This window comes from Chenopodium album, chromosome 12, assembly GCF_948465745.1.
Source record: "Chenopodium album chromosome 12, dcCheAlbu1.1, whole genome shotgun sequence".
NCBI classification, from domain to species: Eukaryota; Viridiplantae; Streptophyta; class Magnoliopsida; order Caryophyllales; family Amaranthaceae; genus Chenopodium; species Chenopodium album.
Genome location: NC_137845.1, coordinates 787100 through 799573, shown reverse-complemented (window position 1 = coordinate 799573; position 12474 = coordinate 787100). Strand labels below are relative to the sequence as shown.

Below are 12474 nucleotides of genomic sequence, written 5' to 3'. Positions count from 1 at the left end.
CTTCTGCAAACTCAAGGGGTGGATTTTGTTATCCAACAACGAAGTGTATTTGTGGGCTGGATGCGGTGGTGCGAACTGTCAAGAAAGGGCATAACGTTGGTTCGAAGTTTTATGGCTGTCCTAAATGGCCGGTATGTCGTTAAAAATAATGAAGTTGTAATTGTTTGTATTTAAAGTTTGGTAATTTGTTCCTAATTTGTTCTTAATTGAGTTTAATTGTAGAATTAGGGTTTGACATAAGATTTGCTAATTATAATGTGGTTTGGGGTTGTGTGTAGGATACGAATTGCAATTTTATGAAGTGGATTGAAGCCAGCAATGGGGATGAGCTTCGATTTCAAATATTTGAGGACACTACTATAGCAGAGATGGAATATCAGAAGACATTGATGGAAGAAAAGCTGAAGAAAGTGCAAGGAAAGAAGGAGAAACTGGAGGGAGAAGTGAAAGAATTGAAAAGGGAAGTTAGCTAGCTGAGGATTGAGCTTATGCACTATTCAAGGGTTGAGACAAATTTCTCTAGGACTCTTATCTTTGTTTGTATCTTAATTGGCATTGTGATAAAGTATTTGAAGTAGGTATCTTTGTTTGTATCTTAATTGGCATTGTGATGATGTATTGAAGTAGGTAGTATTTTAGAAGTGAAAGAATTGTGTTTTTAATGGTGGCCTTTTAAGGTTTATGAAATGAAATCCTTTTTGTGGAAAAGTGTTCGAATTAAGTGAGATATGCAATCATATAATAGGAAAAAGAGTACACTAAATAAACAAGGAAAATGAAACAACCTAATCTATAGCATAGATAAGCATTCCATAATTATATATCAATGTTTACCAAAAGACACAGCCAGACCTAATGATATATAGTTTATGGAGCTGAACTGCATACAAAACCACCTAATTCCTGCTGACATAATGTCACAATTGTTTGTGCAACAAAAAAAAAAAAAACCATAAGCACACACATAAAGTGCTACTGAGGGTGATGGGTCAATGTAGATTGCTGACTTGGCTGGCTGCCCATAACCAAGAAATTCAAAGCACCTTGGTTCACTGATTTAGTCCTACCCCGACTGCTTCTACTCCTATGGGTTGGAGCTCCCCTTGTGTTTTGTGACAAGGAAAATGCAGATTTAAGTTAAACACCACAAACAAATTCAACAAAATAACTCAATTGAAATTGCACAAAACACATACATTGGTTGTGACAGAACCATCTTTTGCAAAAAGCACACCAGCTCCCTTAGGTGGCTGTGATCTTTCCCTCCCCCTGCTACCCCTTCCTCTACTTCCCCTAGCTCTGTCACCCCTTCCTTGGCCTCTTCCACCGGCAGATTCACCAGCTGCAACACCAGCTTGGTGAGACTGAACTCTCCCAGCAGCTGACTGACCCCCCTGGAGCCTCTCTCTCCTCTTACAGTTCTCCCTCATTTCCCAAGCTGAGTTGGTTAGGCAGACACTGAATGGTGAGGAGCAGCTGTCTGTTGTTGTGGTTGTTGAGGCTCAGAAGTTTGGTTCTGATTTGATGGTTGTCCATCACCCCTAGGTCTTCCCCTTGGCCTTTTAGCTGCAGGTTTAGGTGGCACAATTTTGCCCTTTTCAGGATATTTTCTTTTGTTGTGACCTTTCACATTACACAATGAACAGGTCATTTCCACACCAGTTTTGGTCAAGATTCCAGGCTTCTTTGGGTTCTCAAAAGGGTCCTTCACCCTCTTCTTTCTAGGCCTTCTTGGCCCCATTTTGATGGGTGGTGGCTGCAATTGGTATGTCACCTTAGGCCACTACCTTTACCCAACTAAAGGAGGAATTGAGCCTGGTATAAAGCACAATGCACAAAAGTTAGTAGCATTCTATTAACAAATTGCATAACTATTGTACTTTGTAAAATACTACCTGCATATGCTTTCATGTAGCTTTCTTTTGTGTAACACTGGTGCACAAAGTCTTCAGCTTCTCTATTCAGAAAGAAAATGCAAGCAACTGCATGCTTGCAGGGAATGCCTAGCATATCCCACTTTCTGCAAGTACATGTTATTGTCTCCAAATTCACAACTACCTGATCTGTGAAACATGTAACATTGAAATGTTGCATTGTTGATGAGAGCACCTCATAGGTAGCAGCTTTATCTTTCTCTTGATTGAGCTTGGTCTGAATACTTGAGCATAGAACAGATGTGCACTTCTCCATCAGTTGCTTTTTTTGAACCATTCTGTGCATCAGGTTTGATCTGATATCCTCAAGCATGTGCAGAAGATGCTTGGTTCTTGCATTTATAATATAGCCATTAAAGGTTTCAGCTATATTACTGGTTATTGCATCTGTCTTAATGTCTGTGCTAAGGAATGCTCTGCAAAAATGTTGTGGGTTGTAAGCTTTAAAACCCAATGCAGCTTCAACATTGATCTCATTCAACTTAGCAAGTGATTCATCATAATCAGCCCTATTGTAACACTTTACAATCTTCCAGAATTGGAGTTTGAATTCATCTCCCCTGTAGGATTTAGACCAGTTGGCATACACATGCCTAACACAGTGTCTATGTTCTGCTTGAGGCAAAACTAAAGACACTCCACTTAGGATAACCTGCATAATAATCAACAACACCATAAACAACTAACCATACAAAGTTACTATGCCAACTACCTAACAAACAAACTAACCATACCTGATGCTCATCACTGAGGATTGCTAGGCCTGTACCATCACCAAGCTCCAAAGATGCATGCAGATGCTTTAAAAACCATTCCCAACTTAAGCTGTTCTCCCCTTCAGTTACAGCCCAAGCCACAGGGAACATCTGATCATTTGAGTCCCTCCCAACAGCACAAAGGAGCTATCCACCCAAAAAGGTCTTGAGGAAACAACCATCAACAGCAAACACTTTTCTGCATCCCTCAATCCATCCCCTAGCCAAGCCCTCAAAACAAATAAACAGTCTCTGAAATATTGGCGGGGGCTGTTTTGGCATCACAGTAACTAACTCATAATGAGTACCAGGGCTGCAACTCTCAAGGGCAGTCAAATATCCCCCCAACTTTCTGGTAATGCTCATACATTGAGCCATGCAAAAGCTTGTGAGCTGCATATTTCACTATCTGTGCAAACTCCTTAGTAACAATGACCTTGAATGCTCTTCTAATGCAGTCAACAATTTCCTTGGCAGGCCAATGTGGTCTGGTTTTGAACATATCAAGGAATTGTTGTGCAACCCATTTGTCCTTCAGTTGCCTATTCCTTTTCATAGTCCTATTGCAAGTGTGCTTACCACAAACCCTTTTCACTTTGTAATGAGCTTTCCTAGAGTGCCAGGAACCATATATGTAAAAAGGACAGTCACCACTACACTTTACTTCTAACCTTTGCTGCCTATTCTTGTTACCAACATTGAAGGTTAGATTTTTCCCCTGAACTACAGCATACTAGTTACAGCTTCTCTGAAGTCCTCTCTCTTTGCAAACCTTAATCCAACTTTCCATTTAAAATAAGAAAAATCAGAATCTGGACTCACCAATAGAGCTGTTGTCCTCCTCCTTCTCACATCATCACCATCTTCATCACTACCTGCTGGTAACAATGCTTCATCACTCTCTTCATATTCACTCAAACTAGGGGCCCATTGATCTTCAGTTAGACTGCCTGGAACCTCTTCATCTGCAACCTTCCCCTTAGCAGCCTCTCTCTGCTTTTGTTGAGCAAGCTTAACCAAGTGACTGTTGCAAGCCTTCACCCTCTCATTGGCAGTCACAAACTCCTCATCACTCACATCAGAATCACTTTGCAAATCATCTAGCAAAAGAGCTTGATCAAACTCCACTTCTATTTCTAGATCTATCTTCTCCAAATCCACCTCTGCACTCACATCAGCTTCACATTCATCATCCTCAGTGTCAACATTAGTGTACACTTCACCAAATACTCCTGCACCTACTTTTGAACTCCCTACAGCTACTCTTTTTCCTTTGTCTACCCTAGGATCATAAAGAGGGTCTTGCTCATCACTGTCAGAGTAATCTGGAATGAAGTCTTTTAAAGGAATTGGGCTATCAAGCCTGTCATCATAGTAGTCAAAATCTAGATCCTCAGTAGGTTCATGGTGTGATGAGGGTTTTTCTGTAGTTGGGGAAGAAGTGAGGTTCAGAGGGGTTTTTTGTGAGGAAGCAAGAAGAAAACATGAGGTTCTGAGGGGTGCATTAGGGATAACATCTTTTATTCGGAGTGAGGTGGAAGATGCTCTTTGTTTAGCTGTGGAATCCACTTTTGAAATTAATTGTTGTTGAGTGGTTTGTATCTTCATAGGACTTGACCTCACTTTAGTCAAAATAGTTTTAGGTGGTGATCCCCTCTTTGGTTTCAATTTCTGAGGTTTAGAAGATTGATGTGCACTTTGTGAAGCTAGTGTACTTACTAAGGGTTGAAAATGAGTTAGCTCCTCTTCTGGTTCTTGTAGGTCCAGTTCTGGGTCCTCTTCAGCATGCAAGACATACAACTCAACAACCCTATACTTCTTCCCTAAAGCTGCCACCTCAACTGCATCATTATCATTATTAATTCTCCTCAACCCATTACTCAAACTAAGTCCGATCCAGGATTCAAATATAATACTCCCTCAACAGCCTTACCCTTAGAACATTCTTTCCCCAACTCTAATAGCTCAAAATAAGATAATTCATCTGAGTCCACTGCCTTTGTCCTCCCTCTACCTCCATCACATACCAATTCACCATTAACCATTGTCTTAAACCCCCCTCCATGCCACACTTTCAAACTAATTTTCTGGAAAACCGTACTCATATCAACCTAAAAACTCATCACAAAGAAACAAACACAAAAATCCAAACAAAATTACTACACAATCAAACAAATCCAAACAGAAATGAACTTAATTGTTCGACTATGGCTGAACCCATTAAATAATAGGTAAACAAAACCCAACCACAATCACATAAATCAAACACATGCTCACCATAAACAATCAAAATCATATCTTTAACTTCTAATTCCAGCGACAAATCCCAATCAAAAGACTAAAAATTAAGATTTTCGCAAGGTTCTAGGGTTACCTGAAGTCTGTTACTTCGTTCTTTGCTATCTCCTTCCTCTGGTCTTCAATTTCCAAGCTTTCTAAAAATGGCAACTCGCATTCAAGGAGAATTTGGGGGTGGTTGTGTTCAATTATGGTGGAGAGTACGAATTTTATCTCTCTTTTTTAGAGGATTAATGGCGGGTTTAATGGTGAAGCAGAGGAGTAGTTGAGTTTGCCAGGTCAGCTCTAATTTTGCGAGGGAAATGAGAGTCTTAAGTCAACAAAAGGGCTTTATTGACTTCAAAGGGTCATGTTGACTTACGTAGCCGGTTTCCAGTCAAGTGGGATTAAACAAAAAGAAAGCCCCCAAAAGTTGGAATTATTCCAGTATAAACGAAAGTTGGGATTATTCCACGCAAAATGATGAAAGTTGGGATTATTTTTTCTAATTTTTCCTTACAGAAAATATAGGGATATACAAGTATAAAATATTAGTTTGAAATGCATAAAGATAGTTTCTTAAGAAGCTTTAGCATAAATTCACTAATCACCTTAAACAAATTTTGGAATATATTAAACTACTAATAATCTGAAATACGTCATTATAGGCCAACCAGGACCATTTTAGCCTTTTAGGCATTAAGCAATATGCCAATGATGTAGCTTCGTCCGTATATATATATATACTTTATTTGTTCTTTAAATATTAAATTTTCTGATTTATTCTTTAAAGATCATTCCATCTGCATAAAATACAATCTTTAATGTATTACTTTGATCATTAATATATATTTATTGATATGCATTAATAAAAAATATAAAAAATTGATAAGTATTATAAAAACACAAATTGAAATTTAAAATAAAAAATAAAATGGGAAAGCTACATGTGACATAGGGATGTCAGTGGGACGGGTCAAGTAAGAGACTTGTCCCATCCCCACCCCATTGGGACGGGGGTAGATTTTAAGTTGTACCCGCCCTATCCCCGTCCCGCCCCATCCCCACCTCATACCCATATCTATATATCTTTAAAAACATAATTATATACATTTATACTATTTTATAAAATAATTTATAATTACGTGAAATAAAATATTAATTATAATACTTTATATTACACTTATATTATAAACAAAAACGTGTGTAATATTAAGAATGTTATTTTTTTTAAATAATTGTAATCCGTATTAATTATGTTGGATTGTGTATTTGAGAGGCGAATATTAGGTGGGTCTTGGGTGGGGATTAGGCGAGTCTTTGATGGGGATTAGGTGGGGGGGGGGGATATCCAAACGGGGGTGGGCGCGGGATGGTTTTAGAGTTGTACCCGCAGGGGCGGGGATGAAGATGAATTTTGAACCCGTCGCGAGGGATAAAAATGTTAGGTGGGGATGGGAAGGCCAACATTCACCTTGTCCTGCCGATTGATATCCCTAATGTGACATGATAGGCAATTGCTTGTGCACAACCTTATTTCAAATCAAAAAAAAATAAAAAAATGCAAGAATTTTAAAAAAGGTACGGTGAGAGTATTTGCTAACAGAATATAAAATAAGAATTTTCCCAGGTAGGTAAATATTTGGATCATAATATAGTTTAATTTAAGTGATGGAATTAGCATATATACTAAAGAAAACAAGCAAAAATTCATAAGCAAATTAATTGAATCAGAATCATACGTGTGGCAACTAAGCTATATCAATGTAAGATTAATTAAAAACCTCAAATTGTTAGATTTGTGACATTAGTAGAGGTAGGCAGAATGCTTCGATCTTCTATATATAGTAATCCACTCTTCTTAATGTTCTCATTTACTAGTCTAAGCAGGAAAAAAAGCGATAAATTGAATTTATTTTATATGAATGAAGACTCACCACTAAGTGATTAATTCCATTTAGTTACATATTCTTCTTTTAAATAATTATAGGTATTTAATTGATTAATGGTGGAATTACTTTATACTCCAAACTAAATTAGTGCCCATGCAATGTACGGATTTACCAGTAATATATCTTGGGATTTTTGTAATTTTTTTGTGAGTTTACAATATTCATAAGTTCAATTTAATTGACCTTTAATTATGCTAACAACTACTATAAAGACTCTAACAACCTAATATGAACATAAATTACCGAAATAATATGTATTTATTTTAAATTAATTACCTAAATAATAGCTACTATATATCTGTTTAAAATTAAATAGCATTTTTTTTCAAAAAAAATTAAATAGTATTTGAGCGGGAAATCTTTTAATAAAATAGCGTCACGTGTACAACTTTGAAAAAAGATGACATCAGCGGTTGCTACTTTAGTATTAATTATAGATTATAGATTATAGATTTATATTTATCAAGGTGGTATGCGTATGCTTATCTAATGATTGCTTAGCTTGATTGTATTGGTTGAATAATTAAGCAGATTCTATTGATAAACACTTCATAATTATTGCTATTTTTGTTTCAAGTTTAGCCTCTTCTGCTAAAGATCTTAGGGCCTTTAGTAGCTTCCGAATGTGAAGCAACTTCTAATCAAATTCTTCCTGTCTAGAGACATATTCTACTTTCATTCTTAAATATTCGCAACATCTTTTATCACAAATTTTTGTATACGGCTAGTCATTTCGTATGACCGTGTGGCCAACCACAATTTTTTTCTTTTTTTTTTTTTTTTTTTTTCCTCATTCCAACCCTAACCTCCACCACCTCCGCCGTCGTCTTCATCTTCACCTTCATTGTCGTAGAAATCGCCGGCCAAATCAACCCATATGTCGTAGAAATCGCTGGCCAAACCAACCTGAAATCGGTGACCTCCGATGTTGTCTTCGTCTTCACCTTCTTCGTCGCAGAATTGCGAGCCAAACCAACCCAGATCGCTGACGACCTCCGCTGTCATCTTTATCTTCGTCTTATTTGTCGCATAATAATGGAGGTCGAAACTTTTTGAGGTCATTTTTGGGAAATGAAAACCTTTTGTTTTCAATAATACGAAGTACAAGTATTAGAGATTACAGGAAGGAGTTGAAGAATTATAATGGGTTTGACTTGTATGGGTGTATTGATTTTGGCCAGATTACTTGTACAGTGTTATTGGTTTGGTATAGAGTTTTGGTGTGGGGTTACTCATAATACAAGTAATACCTACAAGTAACACCTAAAAAAAAATGAAAAAATTGTCAAAAATAATATAAATTTTAAGCGGTTCGCCAAACACAATTCAAACTTTTGATTATTTCTAAATAATACAAACTTTAGAGGGAATTTACTTTAAACGGGACATTTTACCTACTACCTAATTGACCGGTAATTTATTTTTTTTTATTTTTTTATTTTTTTTATAAAATCATTTAACAATCAATTAACACTTAATTAAAAATTAATTAATATTTAAACCATAATTAATTGATAATTAGGGAAAAAAAACCACTCAACCTCCTACCACCAGCCACTCCACCTCCCCACTACTAGATACTCCGTATTTCCCTCCCCTACTTCCATTCCTGGTGGCGCCAGACTAGCCCTGCCATCGTCAACCCAGCCGGCCCGACCTATCGTCGCCCTTGCCCTTACCCTCCCCCAAACCACCATCACCGGAACCCTAGGCCCACGATACCCCTCCCTCACCATCACCTTCTCCCTCTGCACGAAACCCCCTCCCTACCTACGAAAACCATCAAAAACCCATGATTGCTCCTTCGCCCACCCTCGAAAACCCGTGGGTTTTTGTAGGGAGGGAGGGGGATTTCGTGGGTTTTTGTGGTGGGTGGGAGTTAGGGAAGGGAGTGGGAGGGGTGGGGATGCCGAAAGTGGGGTCGCCGGCGCGGAGGAGGGGATTGAGGCGCCGACAAGGTGTCACCGGAGGGTAGGCGGCCACCGGGGAAAGGATGGGCTGGGAGAGGAATGGGTGGTTGGTGGGGAGGAGATTTTTTTCTTTAAAATAATAATAATAAAATTTAAATCTTTTAAAAATTAAAAATATTAAATAAAAAAAATAAAAATTCAAATTAAATTGTCAACCCAATTAAATAATGACACGTGTTCTATATACCTATAAATCAAGTCACTAATCAGTCATAACTTGTTTAAAGCGAATACCTCCAAAAGTTTGTATTATTTAAAAATAATCAAAAGTTTAACTTGTTTTTTGCAGACCGCTTAAAGTATGTATTATTTTTTGACAATTTTTCCAAAAAAATAATACAAGTAACTACTTGGAAAAATACAAGTAATCCCTGAAAAAGTACAAGTAACACCTGAAAAATAAAATACAAGTAACCCCTGAATAAGTAATCCATACAAGTAACCCCTGAAAAAAAAAATACAACCCCTAAAAAATACAAGTAACCCTGACAAAACCAGTAACCCCAACAGTTTGTTATATATGTGCGTGAATAGTAATCCCGTTATATGCGCGTCTAGGTCCGTTTTTTTGGTTGACTTGGCAGCAGGCCACATCACCAAAAAGGCGCTGCCTTTTTACATAATATTGGCCATGTATGGTAATTAGCTCGAGAGAAGGGCTTCATGCTTACAGCATGATTTTGGTCTAGGAAAAAAAAAATTGTTACGATTACAGGAATATATTACGAAGTATTGATGCATTAGGAGTCATCATGTTTTGTATTAGAAAGATTTATTTTATAGAAGTTGCAAGTGTTCAGGAATATGTTTCCAATATATCTTGATGTTATTCTCATGTACTTGTATAATTATTCTACACCATGATCAATAATATTTGTATGATTGTACTATATCAGTAATGTCACCAGATACTGTTCTTGTACTATATCAGTAATGTCCTCACTCTTTAAAGGTTTATTCCAGATTTTTGGCACCCTTGCCAAACAAGGATTATCATATTTTGCTTTTAATGTAGAAACAATTAAGAGGATATTAGAGATTCATTGCTAGTTAACAGGGGGGAGAAACGGCCTTAAGAAGTGGTTTATTTCTAAGTAGCTCTTCAAAGTGTTAATTAAAATAATTAGATCTCAAAGAAAATAGTCATATTGTTATCAGTTTAAATCTGAAAGCATTCAAATCCAATCCCAATTAGAAGCTAAATGCACCATTCAATTGGAAGCTTAATTGCATCAATCGGGAGATGCTGGTCTGGTACTCTACCACTTCTCAATCCGTCTTATTTAAAGAGAAAATGATATAGTAGCTAGTAAAAAGTGGGTTTTATATAGTTAGTCCCATGTCACATATGAAGTACAAAAGACACTAGCTAGCTCGGTCTAAGCGTGAAATCTATATTCACTTAAACTTATTAGATATGAATTGACATGATATACCCTAATTTCACCTTTTGACACTTGAATGGACTTGATCAATCGGAAATTTATTATTTAAGAAAAGGCAAAAACGCCTAAACTTACACTTGAAAATATTGTTGAAGTATTTACTTGAAATATTGTTGAAGTATTTACTTGAAATACTTATGTTTTTGTACATCATATCATCTTATGTCCATTTTTTTTTCAACAAAAAAAAAAAACACAAATGTAACCAAGCCAATTAACTAACCTACTCCCTAAATTTCACTATGAATATGAGTGGTTAACAAAATACTTACACAAATAATTACCCCTAAAGACCCTAGAGAAAGATGCTGGAACTATGGAAGATACCATAAGACACCAAGATTTTGAAACAATAATAATAAGGTACACTTTAAATTGCCAATTTTTCAAACCTATGTACACTAAAATCCCTGGCCCCACCACCTCCTCTTTTACAATTTTTTTTCCTACTTATTCTTTTTTTATTGTGTAAATTTGATTAATTTTAGCTTCCCCTTACCAGTATATATATAATGAGATCATTTCCCCCACCAATACCATCAAGACACCCATTCAAGAGACCTTACATATAATTGTCTCTTCCAAAATTAAACCCCATAATAATATTTCTTCTCTCTCTCTCTCTTTTTTTTTTCTCTAGAAAATGGCAAAGATGGATCCCCTCATCATTGGAAGAGTAGTTGGGGATGTCATAGACAATTTCAACCCAAGTGTGAGAATGTGTGTCACTTACAATAATAAGCAAGTTTACAATGGTCATGAATTCTTCCCTTCTTCTGTTACCCTTAAGCCTAGGGTTCAAGTTCTTGATGGTGACTTGAAATCATTTTTTACCTTGGTACATTTATAATTTCTATCTATACTTTTTACTTTAATTCGATCTCCCCCATCCCTTCAGTTTATAAAAGAAGATAACCTTAAGAAAAACGAAAAAAAAAAAACTCTTAAAAGCTACTTCATATAACTTAATGATGATACAAGAGTTATGTACCGAATACATAAAAGTCTAATATCAAAAAATATATATAAATATGAAGTATATTATACTTCATAAGAATTAGTTTAAGTGATAGTACTATTTTAAAAGTTTTTTCTTTGTTTCTAATATTTACTATAGTAAAGTTTTTACATTTGATCTTATATTATTGCATGATATCATCTACACACACATATTTCCACTCCAACTGGGGCTTATGTTCTCTTTTCTCTGATAGATTATGACAGATCCAGATGTTCCAGGACCTAGTGATCCTTACCTTAAAGAGCACCTTCACTGGTATACTCTTAATTTAAAATCCAAACCAAAGTTTAATATATTTATATGTTTATATTCATGTAAATGTAATTTTTAGAGTTATCTTTTATCAAGTAGAAACTTAATGGCTTACTCAAATTTATATGCCTGTGTTACAGGATAGTCACAGATATTCCAGGCACAACAGATGCTACTTTTGGTAAGCAAGCCCTCAACTTATATCATAATTAAGGGGACTTTGACCACTACTTTAAGATTAATTAAACAAACAAGTAAACTAATAATTTCATGGTATATACTTACTCCATTATATCATATGTGATAGGGAAAGAGATGGTGACCTATGAGTTGCCGAGGCCGAACATAGGCATCCACAGATTTGCGTTCATCTTGTTCAGGCAGAACCGTAGGGGTATTGTCGTCCCACCATGCAGTCGAGATCGATTCTGCACCAAAAAATTTGCTGAAGACAACCAACTTGGCCTTCCCGTTGCTGCTGTCTACTTCAATTGCCAAAGGGAAACCGCTGCTCGAAGGCGCTAGCTGAATAGTCATCTTTGGACATGAAGCCAGTGATATGATCTCGTATTCTAATGTACCAATTATGCAATAATTTGGTTAAAAATAAGATTGCTCTTTACTTGGTTAGGGGGAGGAGTGTAATGTTTATGATATGATATATGAGTGACCTAACTAGCTAGAAGAAGGAAGTGGTTTATGTTAGTTATTACCTTCTGGTTGCATGTTAGTTGATGTAGCTTTAATTTGTTTTATGCATGTGCTTGATATCTATGTGTACTAATTTCATATCGTATGATCTTTCCATATTAATACGAAGTATATACTCAGCAGTACTTGTGCTGTTTTGGAGCAAAATTATAAAATT

General features: G+C 36.3%; 1 protein-coding gene across 1 annotated transcript; it reads left to right on the top strand.

Annotated features, from left to right (window-relative positions):
* The first annotated feature begins 10976 nt into the window (after positions 1-10976).
* LOC145572737 (CEN-like protein 2) lies at positions 10977-12131 on the top strand. The gene is made up of 4 exons (XM_081631708.1): positions 10977-11171; positions 11548-11609; positions 11747-11787; positions 11914-12131. The coding sequence occupies exons 1-4, from the start codon at positions 10977-10979 to the stop codon at positions 12129-12131; spliced, it is 516 nt and encodes a 171-aa protein (XP_081487834.1).
* Positions 12132-12474: the final 343 nt, after the last annotated feature.